The 17,247-nt window shown below is 36.2% G+C and overlaps 1 protein-coding gene and 1 non-coding gene across 2 annotated transcripts; one reads left to right on the top strand and one right to left on the bottom strand.

Moving 5' to 3' along the window:
* The first annotated feature begins 2,164 nt into the window (after positions 1–2,164).
* Positions 2,165–2,236, top strand: TRNAP-AGG (transfer RNA proline (anticodon AGG)). Its single transcript has one exon. It is a non-coding gene; the product is annotated as a tRNA-Pro (tRNA).
* A 502-nt stretch (positions 2,237–2,738) lies between these two features.
* Positions 2,739–6,092, bottom strand: LOC114280509 (rop guanine nucleotide exchange factor 7). The gene is made up of 7 exons (XM_028222888.2): positions 5,224–6,092; positions 4,987–5,103; positions 4,699–4,853; positions 4,347–4,421; positions 3,957–4,247; positions 3,521–3,877; positions 2,739–3,445 (listed from the first exon to the last, which is right to left on the bottom strand). The coding sequence occupies exons 1-7, from the start codon at positions 5,795–5,797 to the stop codon at positions 2,888–2,890; spliced, it is 2,127 nt and encodes a 708-aa protein (XP_028078689.2). The 5' UTR covers positions 5,798–6,092; the 3' UTR covers positions 2,739–2,887.
* Between the last annotated feature and the right edge of the window lie 11,155 nt (positions 6,093–17,247).

The raw sequence follows: 17,247 nt of genomic DNA, 5'->3' as shown, positions 1-17,247 counted from the left end.
CTGGTAGCAGTTTGCTATGCCACTTTGTGAAAGGTTGTCCCAAGTGTCAAAAAAAAGTGTAATAATTGTACTTTTAAAGTGTAATAATTATGTTATTAAAAAAAGTTAAGTTCCTCAAAAAAGACTAATATTTTGGGACCTGGGCGTGCTGCTAGCAACCTAATGTGCTCCTTTGTGGAAGGTCGTCCCGAGTGTCTTTCGATAATCTGAACCGTTCATTTTATAGGGTTCATCAAGAATATTATCCATGTAAAAAATTAAGTTAATCAGATATTCGTAACCCCATAATTAGGTCTTAATTATTTTTTAAAAATTATGAAATTATTTTAATCGTTAATTTTTATAAAAACAAATGTGCTTTGGTTATAGGGCTGCAGATATCCAACCAACTTGATATTTGGCATGATTGATCTACTCGACGAACCCTACAATATGAACGGTTTAGATTTTTGAAAGAGGCTCGGGATGATACTCTACAAGAGAGCACAACAACCTGTTGTGCCTTTAAGTACAACAAGATCCCCAAATCTAATATTTTGAGATGGATGGAGTATTAAGTTACTTGATTGTTCATTGGCTTATTTTGAGAAATAAGTTAAAAGCTAACTTTTTGGTCTTTTTTGACTTTTTAAAAAATATATACAAAAATAAAAAAAAAAAAATAATATGACCCAAAAATATCAAAAGCTAAAAAATTAACTTTTTATCCTATTGGCAAAATATGCCAGAATCAAGTCAACTAAACCAACTCAGAATGAGTAAAATCAAAATTTTAATTAATATATATTTTTTCTTTCAGTTCCGATTCGTAACTCAAAATTCGGAGGCTCGAATTTGGCTCGACACCAAAACGACGTCATTTTGGTGTCTTTTTCTTCTTCTTTTTTCCGTCTCTCTGTCCTGAAGAAGAAGAAGAAATGGAAAGGGGTTGGGTTTCATCAAAAGAAGAAAGAAGAAAGGGGCTGGCAACCATCATCAACATTAACATCATCACCAGTTGGGTTTCATCAAAAGAAGAAAGAAGAAATGCGTTTCAACATGAACAAGCATCATCAACATCAACATCATCACCAGCATCATCATCATCAACAAACAAAAAAAAAAATTTCATTGTCAAACACAGATTTTCATCTTCATCAACATCATCACCAGATTTTGTTTCAACGCAGATTTTCAAAAATTGGGATCATCAACAAAAACGGGCTAACACAGATTTTTTTTTTAACAATCCCGATTCATCCTCAATTTTTTTTTTTAAATCTGCCCAAATGAAGCTTTGTTGGTATCTATTTTTTTTTTAAATCTGCCCAATTTTTTTTTTCCTTCATCCTCAGATTTTTTTTTGTTCATCAACATCATCAGATCTAGCTCGAATTTTTTTTTTGTTCCCTTCATCCTCAAGTTCAAATCAGCAACAACATCACCATCATCTTCAACATCACCATCATCTTCATCAACAAAAAAAAAAAATTACCTTTAATCCTCAAAATTACCTTTAATCCTCAAAAAAATTACCTTTAATCCGGAACCGAACCGAGGAGCTGGGTCTGGTGAAGAATTAAGAAGAAGAAGAAGGAGCTTGGTCTGATGAAAATCTGTGGGGTTTGATCTTCCTTCTCCTCTTCCACTTCCTCTTCTCTCCTCTCTCTCTCTCTCTCTCTCTCTCCCTTCGTCTCTTCTCTCCTTCTGTATTTGAACACAGAGAAAGAAAGAAAAGAAAAAAAAAATAGCCAAAACGACGTCATCGTTTTGGCTATTCAGGCCAATTTCGAGCCAACAAATTCGAGCTACCATCCATTTTTCTTTTTCCTTTCACAACTTTTATTTAAATGACATTTGTTTCTATTGTTACTTTAGAAATTACTACTTAAATACTATTCGAATGACATTTGTTTCTATTGTTACTTCAGAAATTACATACTATTCGAAATTAGTGTAAGTGCACTTCTGATCAAAAGAAAGGAAAATTTTCTTTTTGGTCTTTTCTCTCTATAAATTTGAAATCAAACACAACTTTAAAGCTGCAGAATTCACAAGACAATGGGCCTAGGCCATATTATTGCATTAAAGTTTAAATTTAAATCACCAAAGTTGGGAGAGATAAGGTAAAGAAACTCTTTTCATAAGTGTACATAAAATTGGATGTTAAATGCAGTCGCCAAATGGGCATTTGGTCTAGTGGTATGATTCTCGCTTAGGGTGCGAGAGGTCCCGAGTTCAATTCTCGGAATGCCCCTTTTAGTTTTGGTTTTTTATTTTTTTTGGACCAGCATTCAAATGGAGGTAAAACTGAAAAAATAACAAAAGATAAAAAATTTAAAAAAAATCTAATAAATTTTCTTTAAAATATGACAGCAACAACAATTGAGAAGAGTAGAACTGTTGTGTGGAAAGACTTTATTCAAAAGCTCTACTCCGACATGAAGGTCTGAGCGTCCAAATTGAAGATGTCCAACGGCAACATAAGCTTGCTAGACAATATGCTATGACAATTTGACAAACACATTCAAACTAACAAAAGTGCTGTGCAAAAGGATGGACTTCAATCCATTGATAAGTTCAACAATGCTAGTACTAAGTTGCACAAACATTTGCAATCATCAATATACTTCAATCTATCACTTTTTTTATTTTTTTTATTTTTTCTTTTTCTTGCAGTTAACTCATCAGTTCACTTGGGTGAGTTTGCAATGGACAAAACTGGGATGTCTATAGAAAGACAAAGCACTCTCAAGTCATTAGCATCTAAAAGATATCAATACAAGAAGAATTAAATAATCTGATACACTGTGTTCTCAGTTATACATTCTACATCTATGAAACAGATACATGAACTGGCTCAATAGCCCAAATATCAGATAAGCAGTTCAAACCCGTGTAACATAGTTCACTCTTCCCATACTGAATCCTTTATCTGCGGACTGGTGGCTTCTCTAGAACACTCCAAAGCTTCTGCTGCAGTCGGAGCCTCGCGAATTACGCTTGACAATGAATTTGATCTTCCAACTTTACTACTATCCTTCTCTCTTGTATCACTGATTAGACTTGATGATGAATTTGATCTTTCAACTTTACTACTATCCTTCCCTCTTGCATCGATGGTAAGATAATCTGTCAAAACCTTTTTCACACCAAACCCACGATGAGGAACCTTGTTATCAAGGCATAATGATCGCTCACCCTTTGCAGGGCTAACAAGTTGTGCAGGAGAAAAACTAGGCGTTGTAAAAGCTGTTTTATAGGGAGTGCTCGAGATGGGCACAGAGGAGTACGGAATTCCTACACTCTTGTGAGCAATCACACCGACCTTAGAGATGGGCATGTATTGATCCGAATGCTTTGCCAAGTCATCTGCATAAACTAGATCATCTATTCGTGCCACAATATTAAATGCTAGGCTCTCCAGAACTCTCGAGTAGCTCTCTAAAATAGATTTGCCGACATCCTAAAGAGAAGGGTATATTTGTTAAATTGCAACTAAAAGGCACGTAGAAAGAGAAAAGGGGTTAAAAATCCAAACCTTGTTGTACTGGATCTTGCTCATATCCAAGGTTGTCTGAGGGAGACCGGGGAACCGCTGCTTCAAGGAAAGCAAGAGGCTCTCAGCTCTCTCAGCAAGCATATCTCTCTTGTCCACATCTATTACCAGTTCCTTCATCATTTCCCATGATGATTTCGAATTGGATCGGTTTGTGCTATTTAAGGGTTTTGAATTGGTTCTTCGGCGCCATACATACATTGAGGCCTCCACTCGGTTGGCAATTTCAAGTGCTTGATGTTCAGAAGACAAATCAAGGCAGTCAAGTAGACATTCAGGAGAAAATTGTTCCGATGTAATGTATCGATGGATAAGATCCCCAAGACTGGCTCTTCCATGCTGGAATCAAGAACAAGCAAAAATGAATAAACAAAGCAAGGTCTCTCATATTTCAAAATAATGTTTTCATGGTATATACCTTTGGAAGACTCTCAAAGTATGACTCAGGGACTTCCATATCAGCTAACATAATACTGTTTATAGCCATGGCAGCTTTTAGAATTTGATTCGTGCAATCACGTTTGTGTTGCAAATGCTTTCGTGAATTTTCACTAAGGCCGCCAAGAGGGACCCGAGGCACGGGTAGCCACCATTTTTCCTCTTGCCGTGGAAGGGGCCTCCGAAAAGAGGATGACCCATCAGTATCCGGGGCTAGGATTCCTTGATCAACATACCAGAACTCTGTATTGACAAAACTGTCTAATATTTCCTGTGAAAAAGGGAGCTTGAATTCAGAATGACCTCACAAGACCAGGGACAGACAATACAGACATTGAACTAAGAAACAATTTTGGATGTAAAATCTTACAAGAAGCATGTTATCTAATTTCCGCAGAGCGGGAAGATTAACATAAAGATCTGATCTGGGTCGAGATGTCATGATCTGCATCACAAGGCAAAAGTAAAACGGGTGAAGACAAGTTCAACAATTCATCCAAATTGTTCATTGGGGTAAAATTTTTCATCTCGGTTTTGTTTGCAGTTTTTTTTACTGTTCAGGTGTGATTTGGTTTAAATGTACAGCGAAGTTAATCAAATTTGATACTTCATCAAGCATTTAACAATCTTTGCAATCTTTTAAATTTCACAAACTAAAATTGCAAAAGGATTATAGCTTGAATGCTAAATTTTCATCTGGACCCATGATGAATTAAATTTACCTCAAGCTTACTTCCATCAGGGAATGTCTGCCAAGAAGGTATTAACTCGACAATGTGACTGCTAACACAAAGAATCCATTCCATTTCTCTTCGCCACATCGATTTCTTTTCAGGAGCCAGAGGTTCTAATCTCCAAAGTTGCCCAAACAATGTAGCTAAAAATTGGGCATAAAATAGCAGTGACAATCAAAAGATTGGCCAATGCAACAATCACATACGAAACATAAACAAATTCACCTCAAACTAATCAAACAAAACTTCATTCAACAAGCAGATAAGATAGCATACCACAGAGATTAGTAATTGCATTTGAAATAGCCAATGCTGTACAAACCCCATTTCCACAACCAGACATATCTTCTCCCAGCAGCAATTTTGAAAACCTTTCCTTCATCATCTCAATGTCTATTTATAGTCCATTGGAAACAATACCCAAATTATCAGATAGACATATATATATACACACACACACAGAGTACCTATAAATACAGAGAGAGAGAGAGAGAGAGATGATACGATTAGTACCTGATAGTGATGACCCTTGTTTCTCTAGTTTTCTATCATCCAAGTGGGGCTTCTGTCCAGTTTCAGAAACATCAGGACTTGCAGAATGTGGCATATCAGACTTCTGAACAGGCCAAGCCATTAAAGGGGGTGAAGAAGAATCCTCAGAACTACTGTGACTGTGTTCTTCATTCACTGTGGCCTCTGAAACCAAAAAATCAGAACTTGAACTACTCTCTCTACACTCCTCTTCAATCACATCCACAAAACCCTCACTACCAGGCCCATCTTTTTTTTCTTCCAAACCACTCTCCATTTTAGCTCCAACAGAACAAGGAGAACCACAATACACAGAGTTGTTCACCAACATACCATCAAATTGAAGCCTTGTAAAGCAAAACCCATTTGAAACTTTAGCTCTTTGATACAAACTTCGAAGTGATTTTGTGACCCAGAAAGCAAATACTGAAAATGGGTTTGGGTTATTTGAATTTCTTCTGAGTTTCAGCAATGGTAGGCAGAGATTGAGCTGGGGTTGAGGGTTCTGTTGGATTGGTGGCTCTGTTTGATGTGGGTGAGAGAGAACACTATCCATAAGGTCTCAACCATGTCTGGTAGTGAAGAGTAGAGGAACATGTGGGGGGGGGGGGGGTTTTGAAGAGGGAATGAATGCATATTTATTGGAAGAGAGTGAAATCAAACGCTGAAACACGTGATGTTTGTGAGAGAGAAGCGCCTGATTTAAGCAAAGAAATGAACAGAGAGCGTCGCTGGCAGCTTGTGGTATGCTTGAGTTGAAGAGGCTCTCTCTCTCTCTCTCTTACTGTTGTGCAGCTTTGAATTGGATTTGCTTAGAGAGTAGTTGGTTATTAACATAATTAAAGTGTATTATTATAAAATTAAAAGTTGGGTTCAAAAATTATGATAAGAGGTCGAGGGAGTCGTGTGAGGGACGGATCTGCTAATTATGTCTACCATCTCCTATTCTCGTATTGTTTGCAACTTTTGTCATGATTCGTTTGGTTGTGTTGTAAATGCCTATATTACCCGTCTCACTTTGTTATAATAATAATAAATAATATTAATCGGTAAAAAATCTATTGTTATGTAGCCGTATATTATTTATTTTAAGATTTTATTTTTTTGTGATAAGAACATATATTAAAAATTTATTGGTGTCTGTAGATGTCCCTGAACGCCCCGGAAGGAATGAGGTTCCCCGTTCCGTTCGATATTGAGCTCACTACAGTTCAGGACTCTTAAATTGTCACGATTCTAAATCTGGACCAAATAGTCCAAATCTGGCAAATCATTTTGAGAAAACAGATTTTGAAAGAAGTGCCAAACATGGACTGCTTTGCCAGATGTAGAGTCGCCACCTAAATGTTTTATTTTGGGAAAATTTAGGAAACCTTGACTCGTTGCCTAAGGCCATATGTCCGTCATCATCAAAGTTGCCTCGGCTCGGGAACTTGGGTACGATTGGGGAAGGTCACTTCGTGAGCACCCCCGCTCGCCCGATCAAAGATAACTAACCATGATATCTATTTTTGAAAACATTATGCGTTCTTATTCCGGTTATTAGCCTAGATTTACTATGTGATGCGCACAGCATACAAGTATAGACTGGATCGTCTGAATTGGAACAAAACATCTCGTGTTTGTTTATTTGAAAGTGGTTTGCTACCCGCAAGTAGGCTTAAAATGTAGATTTTGCCACCCTCGGGTGGGCTTAGAAAACATGGTTTCGCCACTATCTAGTGGGCTTAAAACTCGCAATTGATGAATTGTTCCAATCCAAATAACCCAACCTTCACCCACAGGCATTCAGGCAGATATATCACATAAGCAGTTAGCCTCATGGTAAGCATGCTATCATGGCAGTCACTCACGCGCATGCAAGGATGCTAAAACATAAAAACTTACCGAGTACTCCAAGCCAAAACAGAAGCTAATTAGAAATCCATGCATGATCCTAATTATACAGAAATGCCTAATGCAACACATGCAAAAGTGCAACTATAGCAGGCTCGGCTATTCTAGACATGACATATGAAATGCTACAGCTAACATGTATTCAACTTGAAATTGAAAATACAATGCAATTAGTATGATGCGCCGAGCCCGGTGCATACAAAACAGATGAATGAATGCAAACATGCTATCATACTGTATGCTAATTGAAACATGCCCTAATCTAACCATCATAAGCGGGTAAATAAAAGGGAGAAAGACGTGGGATTGGAAGACATACATCACACACACGCACACTTATTACAACATTGCCCTCGCGCAGAGGGTCCGAATAAATAATATACAGTCCCAAATGAATAATTACAGTCTAAATATGTACAAAAACCCTAATTAATTAGCAAATTAAATTAGGAAAACAATAAATTGGCATGCAAGCCAGGGACTGCCTCAAATCTGCTTCGGATGATGAATGATGCATGCTCCGGTTGCCTTTGTCGGAAAATCCCTTGTGATGCCCCGGTTTGCCTCTGTTTGCAATTGTTCTTGGAATGCGTGCCAAGCTCCGGAAGGCTACCGATTTCTGATTTGCTGCAACAGAGAGCAACAAAGGGGCATGGCAAAGTATTTTCACATATGTATGCACGACTACTCTTCGGGGAGTGTAGTCCTCGACCCTCGTGCCACCAATCACGCATATTGATGCATGATGGCCGAGGAGTCGAATTGCACGACTCAATATAAAATGAATGCACATACAAACACGACAAGACCTAAACTCCATCATGGATAATCCGGAGTGTCGGTGACTGGGAATTGAGACACGTTCCGTCACTCGAAGTACGAAACGTCCCTCATTTCCCGTGTTCAGGCTAACTCCTATCCCAAGCACAATGCAATATGCATGACATGCATGAATGCAACTAATATACAACCTAGCATGCACAATGCTATGAGATGGCATACACAACGCACTATGTAACAAGGCATACACAATGCTCTAACATACAACATAGCATACACAATGCTATGAAATGAAATGGCATACACAGTGCACGATGGACTTACACCAACATGAGTGGACCTCAGCCACACTCACATCAGTAGCCATTAGATGAAAATGAGACATTCGAAATGCGTGCACACATGCACGCAAACCGAGGACTGATCTTAAGGCATGAATGCCACTCTAACAAGGCATGGCGAGGCACGACATATGGCATACAAACATGCAAGTTTCAGCACTGAAATGTGATGTAAAATGATCCCGAAACATGGAAACATGGCACCTGATGCATGGAATGGCCTCGAAACACAAAACTAGGCATACGCATTGGCCTATAGCTATACAAAACATGCATTATTTGATTATGAAGCATGAAGAAAGATGCAAGACAGTCCCAAAACATGCATATTTTCAGTTTATAACAAGCCTAAAAAATGAACACAAATAGGGCTAATCTATCATGCAAAAATGGCCCTAAAAGAGAGATTAAACACAAAGGGACAGCAGCTGGCCCCAAATGGCAAAGATCCCTTCAACAAAGTTAAAAAGGGGCTCAAAAAAGGGCACTTTACAGTTTACATCAAGCCACGAAAATAATCAAAAATAAGACCAAACTATCATGCAAGAAGAGGCCTAAAAGAGGGGTAAAGAGACAAGTGGCAGCTTCTGTTCTCAAACAGAGGAGAGCCCTTCAACAATGTTGAAGAGGGGCTCAAAACAAGATGTTTTACAGTTTATGGCAAGATCCAAAATAGCTCACAAATAGGCCTAAAATATTATGCAAAAATTGGCCTAAAAGAGATATAAAGAAGCAAGTGATAGCAAGAGGCCTCAAACAGAGGAGAGTCCTTCAACAATGTTGAAGAGGGGCTCAAAACAAGATATTTCACAGCTTATGGAAAAGTCCAAAACAACTCAGAAATAGGCCTAAAATACTATGCAAAAATAAGGCCTAAAAGAGAGTTAAAGAGGCAAGTGACAGCTGAAGGTCTCAAACAGAGAAAGACCCTTAATCAAACATGAAAAGGGGCTCAAAATATGACTATTTACAGTTTGGGTCGGAGTCCAAAAATGCAAAGCAAGTACGGCTTAGATACAAAGCAAAGTAAGGCGCAAAAGAGGGAAAATGGGACTTACCCTTGTAGACCAATGGACCAGCAGCTCTTGGACCAAGTTTGGGAGCTCTTGACCTCTGGAAAGCAGCCTCAAGTTGCTGGAATAGAGGATGGAGGCCTTATGCTATGGGTTGATGTAGAAATGGTGTAGGAGCAAGGTGGTTTTGAAGGTTGGAATAGAGAGTGAGAGGGATTTAATGCAAAGGCCTTAAAACAATTTTTGTAACCCCTCAAAATGCAGCTGAGGGGCTGGTTATATAGGCAAAGCAATGGAGGAAAAGGGGAGGAAAATCAAATTCAAGTTTTCTCCCCCCAAAAGACCCCCCCTCGGATACAGGATCTGGGGGGAAAAAGAGGTCACAGCTGGAAGGAACAGGGTGTGGGGGTCATGGCCAGCCAGGTTTTGAGGGTTCAGGTGGCCGGCCGACCACCTCCCATGGCCGGCCGACCAAGGGCCAAAGGGGTCAAGCATCATTACTGGTCGGCCACCTCAAAAAGGTGGTCTCCCATGTGTGCACAACACAACTATGTGGTTGAAACTCAAAAAAAGTGAACCAGGAGAGAGAAAAGACCATTTTTTAGAGGGGGTCAAAAGGGTCAAGCACAATTACTGGTCGGCCACCAAATATTGGTGGCCTCCCAGGTGTGTACAACACAAATATAGGGTTTAGGGTTCAAGAAAGTGGCTCCGGGGTGGTCAACATTGGCTTTTAAGTGAGGAAAACGGGCGTCGGAGAGCGATGAAGAAATAAAGCTGGCTTTTCAGAACAATTGCTGGCCTCCCACTCTCTTACAAGCTTCCTAACTATGAAAATAAGGTCTCCACCAAAAATGAACCAAAACGGATGCAAAATGGAGGTTCGGAGACCGAAACGCGTGGCCTGGGGCCCCGAAAATGGGCTGTTAAGCACCGGAGGTGGCGTTCGACCACGAAGTTGGTCTCTCGGGCCACAGTGTTCCTAATAAGATGTATGCCAAAAATCGGAGCAAAAAGAGGTGGTTAAGCAGTCCCGAACCGAGGCACACGGCCGTCGGCTCCAAAAAACCGAAAACCGGGCTCCAAATGGGAAAAAATGGCCTACGACCACGAAACGTAGCCTACGGCCACTAAGAGATGATCTACGAGACTTCTCTCTCCTTTCGGGAAGAGAAAACAGAGAAAACAGAGCCTGGTTCGCAAACCGAGGCAAGTCACGACAGAGTTCGGAAGTCCGGAGGTAAGGCTTGCAGCCGAGACTCTGAAACTTCTGGACGAGCACAAAATACAATATCACCGAGTGCTCAACTAGTGACGTCTGAGTCTTAAGGTCGGTCAAAAATGGGGTGTCTACAGTGTCAAAAAAGCCATCATAAAAGTCATTGGTCGTGGCTGGTGGCGACAACTGATAGGGTGAGATGAATAAATAAATGACTCGTGTACATATTTTAATATATAATTAGACAGATAAATGACATATGTACAAATAAATAGCATTTGAATGGATAGACATATAGGCTAGTTTTTGAACAGATAGCTATCCTTTTAGATAGATAATGTTCTTTTGATCAAAAAAATTTAAATTAGATCTATTGACGCAATTATTTTAAAAATAAACCTCTGTCCTGGGTGTCCTAATAAATATATATTTATAAATGAAACATTTATTCATAAATTTTGTGACTATGATGGGTATGCTTTGAATTTTATTGAAAATTTTCCAAAAAAAAATAAAGACATCATGTTATATGAATTTTTGTATAAAAATTATATTTGCATTAATTGTGTTCTTGACGTAAAGGTCTGGTGGTGGTCCAAATTGTAAGGGCATCCACAATGGGATAGTTAAAATTGTTTGTTAAAGTGTGTTATATGACAAAAAGTGATAAAAGTGAGGCTCAAAAATGTTTGTTAAGATGTGTTAGGAGTTTGTTAATTTTAGAGAGTGAGTGATGGTGCAATGGATGTGCTAAGGGGTGTGTTAAGGTGTGTTATATATATATATATATATATATGTGCATATAATAAATAAAATAAATAAATAATTTAGTTTAATCAAAAATTTCAAGCCCAAAATTAAATTTTAAGTCCAAAAAAAATCCCAAAAAGTAAAAAAAAAAAAAAATTGCCTTTGACCGGTCAATCGGCCGGATATCTGGCTGATCAACCCGGAAGACAAAAAAATGCATTCCTTTGCTAGCTAAAATGCTAGCCACAGTTAACACACACTATAGTGTCTGACACTAACACACACTACTAGTGCATAGCTTAGCAGCTCCATTGCATGGCATAAAATGCACACAAGCCCACTAACTGCTAACATCTGACACTAACAATGTGTTTAACATGTGCATTGTGGATGCTCTAAGGACATCCACAATGGAATAGCCAAAATTGTTTGTTAAAGTGTGTGTTATATGACAAAAAGTGATAAAAGTGGAGCCCAAAAATATTTGTTAAAATGTGTTAAGAGTTTGTTAATTTTAGAGAGTGAGTGGTGGTACAATGGATGTGTTAAGGGGTGTGTTAAGGTGTGTGTTAAATATATATATATATATATATGTGTGTGTGTGTGTGTGTATATAATAAATAAAGTAAATAAATAATTTAGTTTAATCAAAATTTTCAACCCCAAAATTAAATTTCAAGTCAAAAAAAAAAAAAAATTCCAACATGTAAAAAAAAAAATAAAATAAAAAATTTCGTTGACTGGCCAGACGTTCGGCCGGTCAACCCGGAAGACAAACAAAACACTTCCAAGCGCTAGCCGCAGTTAACAAACTTTTTAACACACATGACTAACACACATCGCTAACACACACACTAACTGATCCACTGCAGCACCCAACAACACACTTTGCTAGCTAAAATTTACCAACTGACACTAAAACTCTCCTTAACAACTCCACTGCGGATGTCCTAAGTGGGTATTTTGGTTTTAGGCTTGTTTTGGCAAGCTAGCAAAAAGTTAGCTTTTGGCTTTTTTAGTCAAAAAATCTAGTTTTTTTATCCAATTCACTACCCAAAAAGTTAATTTTTTTGGCTAAAAAAGTCAAAAGTCAACTTTTTACTAACTTTCAAACACCACTAAATATATATCAACGTTTGGATATTGATTTAGGGTTCAAGGGCATTCTCATATTCCTAGTGTACTCTAGGAATCCCAATTAATTTGTGTTTTATGTTTTGGATCCGCGCATCTATGTAGTAATCACTCTCCAAGAAGTTGATAAAATAAAATAAAAAAACATATATTTTTTTTAAGGTCATTTTAGGAAAGCATAGAATAAGATCTAACTGGAAATTGCATGTTAATTTTAAAATTTAAATTAAGAATTATTAGTATGTGGCCTAATGAAGTAATAGTACAAATCAAAGCATGGGGACCATGAATCCTTAAAAAACAAAGAAAAAGGAAAAAAGGAGGCATTTTAGAGCATGATATGAGATTGCAAATGTGAGTTTAGTTGGGCCGAAGGAAGAGTGTTGTAGTTGAGATCTCATAATAATCACTAGACCCATTTAACATCTACCACTTCCCCACACAGACACACACACACACTGTTGTTTTGGAAACTTCCCTTGTAAGTCTATTTAAATGTATATATTTATTAACAATTCTTCTTTGATCATGTTGCCGGTTGTTCCAACTTACCAAATGTAAAAAAGTAGATAGGCTCCTCCCAACTCCAACGGCTACAAAGTCGTTTTGTTTTTGTAGAAGTTGATGTTGATGTTTGATTTGAAAAGGGTTCCAACATGGAGAAGTTGTTTGGTGGTGGTTTGGAGTGGGTTTGGCTATGTAGTCTCCTAAGAGAATTGAGATTGATAAAACAGATAAAATTTACGATTTTGTATTGTGTCATAGAAAAATAATAAAGAATATGATGTTTGATAATTAGTGAAGAATATCGTCGTGTCCCTAGATTACCAAATAGTTTTTTTTTAATATGAGTTTAAAAATAAATTTAATGAAGTTATGTAAATAATTTTAATTTTTTTCACAAATAATTTACGTAAATAATTAAAAAATGAACAGCTTTTAGGTCATGAATAAGGACGCTATGTGAGACCCACATAAACAAACTGTGGTGGTCTAGTCCTGGAGAAGCTGGACCCATTTGAAAAATCATAGAGGGAAGGAGGAAGGAATGAGAAACTTCTCGTTCCAGCTAGCCCTTTGTGTTTGGCAAAGTGATGACAAAAACAAATTTTTTTTTATAGGTAAATTATAAATATAAATCATGAGATTTATTTAAAATATAGATGGCTCTCTATGATTTAAAAAATTACAAATATCTTATTTTTAAAAATTTTTATTTAATAGAATTAACTGAAAATATAAAATTCCTAACTGCTCTTCCATACAATAATAAAATTATCTAAATTATTAATTAAAAAAAATTAACATCATTAAAAAAGTTAATTAACTTGATAATTTATTAATAAAATAGGTCATTTGTTATGAAATTAAAAATTTCAAGAAGCGGTAAGAAATTTCAAGAAATAGTATGGAATTTCTAAAATTGTAGAAAGTGATTCGTATTTTAAGTAAAACTTAAGAGATGTATTTATATATATATATATATATTTTGCATTTTGAAATAATAATAATCTGTGTATGTATGCCTTTTGTTGGAGGGTGGTCACTTGTGGCGTGATTGTATGTTAGGACCCATTTCAAATTTTGGAAACTGACCCTTCGGAAGGGCAGGCCCTTTCTCTGTCAATAAGACCAAAAATGTGTTCTGGATGCTTATTAATGGAACAAGAATGATATTCTGTTTGTTTTGGTTTTCATAAAAATAATCAATTTAATTTTTTGAAAATAAGAATGATAATAAACGCTCGATATTCTGTTTGTCTTTTCAATATTTATTTTAGTTAAATTAATTTTTATTTTTTATATTTTTTTAAAGATAAATGCATCAAAATAGTACAATTATGATTATCAAATTAATCTGACTTTTTTTTATAGATAATCTACATATAAAAAACAACAACAAAAATAGATCGAATCATTGAAATAGAGTATGTGATAGGCCCAAAGAACTAAACTGCACTGTCCAGTTCACATTTGTGGACCAGAAACAATCCTTGTTCTTACCATAAAATATCAAATAAGTTTTAAGAGAATCAACTCAAATTTATCTAGAAGTTTAACATTAATTAGATCACATAGGACCTATTAGTCTTATACCATAAGAAATTGACAAAACAACATTGACAGCAACTGAAGGACATGGTACTGGTAGTGGTGGAGGATTATAGCCCTTTGATTGAAACCCAACCACCAACTGAAGGAAGAAGAAGACAACATAAGAAACAAGAAGAGAGACCTACCTACTTTATTGGGTGGCCCTAAAAATATGTCAATTTGCTCTCAACCTCTTTTTTTCTTCTCAAAGTGTGTTATTGACTGAGGAACAAACAAGTGTTTTTTTTCTTGAGTTTGTGTGTAAATGACAAAATTGAAAGAAATTTCATGCAGGGTACTGTTTTTATGTGGATACAATCACAGAGAATTATAGTACATCAGTTTTATAATTTTTGTGGTAGAGGATGAGGAAGCTTCGGCAAGTGCAAGTACAACTTCATTAAATAAGTCTTTAAAAAAAATAAGTGATAAATATTATTTTAAACTAATAAAATCCAAGCTGTATAGGGGCAAGAGAACTTTTATTAATGATATTTAATTTCTCTTTGAAAATTCTTTTCTGTCCTGTGAATTCAAAATTTTTCTTTTCATAGATTCAATTTCTGATATACTAAGGCCTCGTTTGGGAACAGGCTAATTTAGTAATTTTTTGGCTAATTGGTTAAAAATGTAGGTAAAAAAAACTTGTGTGTTTGGGATGACTTTTTGACTAATTACGAAAAGTTGTACAAAAAGTAAAGAGAAGCCGTAATTGTTGACTTTTTGGTATGACTAATTGGCTAATTGGCTAATTTAGTAACTTTTTGGCTAATTGACTAAAAAGGTAGCATCCCAAACGAAGCTTAAGGCTCCGTTTGGCAAGAGCTAAACGTGACTTTTTTGGCTATTTTAGCCACAAAAGACAAAATTGACTATTTTAGTCACAAAAAATAAAATATCACATCCAACCCATAATCATTACATTCTTCTCTCACAAAAAAAGTCAAAAAAATCAAAAAGTCAAAAAGCCCTTCCCAAACCAAACTTTTTAGCTCAGGTTAAAATAACCAAAAAAGTCAAAAAGCTAAAAAACCAACCCACTTCCCAAACGGAGGCTAAAATAATATAAAATTCACATGTGAATTCCGTTAGGTAGAGAAATTGCCAAATGCACGACTAATCAGAAAATATTAATCAATGTTTTTAGAATAATATTATCTCATAAAATTTTAACATAAAAATAATGAGTCTACAATTTAAATCAAATATTTTATCATAAATTTTAAGAAAATAAAAAATAAATACTAAAATATTAAACAATCAGTGCTGTAGTGAGCTGCATCAAACTGACAATCACATTTCATGGGTATGCTAACTTAGATCAATATATAAGTCTGTAGTATTAAAATTGGAAGGAATTAAAAAAAAAAAAAAGTAAATAAATAATTGGATACCTTAATGGCTAAGGTTGCTGAGGTCAACCCAGTAGGTCAGTTCTTGAGATGACATATCATCTGCCGATCAGTGTATTTTTATCAATTAAGGTTTTCTTGAAGCGTGACATTTCAATTTTTTTCTTCAATAATATAATTTGATAAAAATTTCAAATTATAAGAAATTTGTACAAATTGTATTGAACCATGTATTTGGAGAGATGCGATTTACTCTTAAGGATAGTGATTGATATCATATCTATAGGAATATTTATACACAGTGGATTAGTAGATTCAATCTATATTTTTCATGCTCAAATCGAATTTATGAATCATTTAGATAAATCACGTGCCTCCATTAATATCCTCGAACAATTCCTAGCAATGGAATAAAACTACTAGAGAACTATCCATATTATTCACAGTATAAAGACTATTATGTGTTTCCATACATAGAGAAAGAATAGAGCGTATAGGAGAAAGAGAGAAAAATACTAATTACTTATACGATTAAAATCTTACTCTCCCAAAAATAATACGTATATTATGTAGGAAAGTTATAACCACTCACAACTCTATTTCTTCAAAAGATGAGATAGTGGATTAATCACACTTATTCCCAGGATAAGTTAATTCAAGTCCACTTTGACTGGGTCTCTCCTTATGGGTCTTGGGTCATGCCACCATGGGCAACCCAATTGTGTATTGTTGGCTTTTTTGGCTTTCGAAGGTTATTTTTATAATTGTGAGCGTGCCAGCAAGGATTAATCAGTCCTTACAGAAATTTAATTGCCAACCAATTATCAGACGATTGTGTTTTAGTTCTTTCAGCCTCAATAAAGGGGACTTTTACTGGTGGCTTTACTTAAGAGGAATAAACTGGCAATGATTAAATGAAGAACAATTGCAGTATTTCATTAAGTAAAACGAAAGACTTACAATGATCCAACTCAGCCTCATAGAGGTTTACAGCAACAATTTACTTGAAACTACTCCTATGAACGAAGTGCAGTGTAGGGATTTTAAAGTACAGACATACAAAGAACATGAAATGTAAAACTGGAAAAGAAATAAAGTAGATAAAACTGATTTTTTGGATCTCAGTCCGGGCTTTTTTCTGGGGTCTTCTCTGCTATTTATACTTCACAAGGATGACCATCGAACTGCACTTCTAACCGTCGAATCGCTCATCCATGATCGCTAATCATGTTGCCTTATAGTTAGCTCCACTATGTCATTACTTGAAATTAGGCTTCCCTCATGATTTTGAATTTGAACGTGAGTAACCATTGAAGCCGCATCACTTCGCACCTCTTTGCTGATCCAGTGTGACGCAGATCTTATAAGAACCAATACTAACTGCCACGTGGACGATCACGATCAAAGGTTTGAATTGTCTTCCCGTA

This window comes from Camellia sinensis, chromosome 3 (assembly GCF_055761805.1).
Source record: "Camellia sinensis isolate YWXY chromosome 3, ASM5576180v1, whole genome shotgun sequence".
Lineage (NCBI taxonomy): Eukaryota > Viridiplantae > Streptophyta > Magnoliopsida > Ericales > Theaceae > Camellia > Camellia sinensis.
Note: the sequence above shows the minus strand (reverse complement) of the source record. Positions and strands in the feature narration are given on the sequence as shown.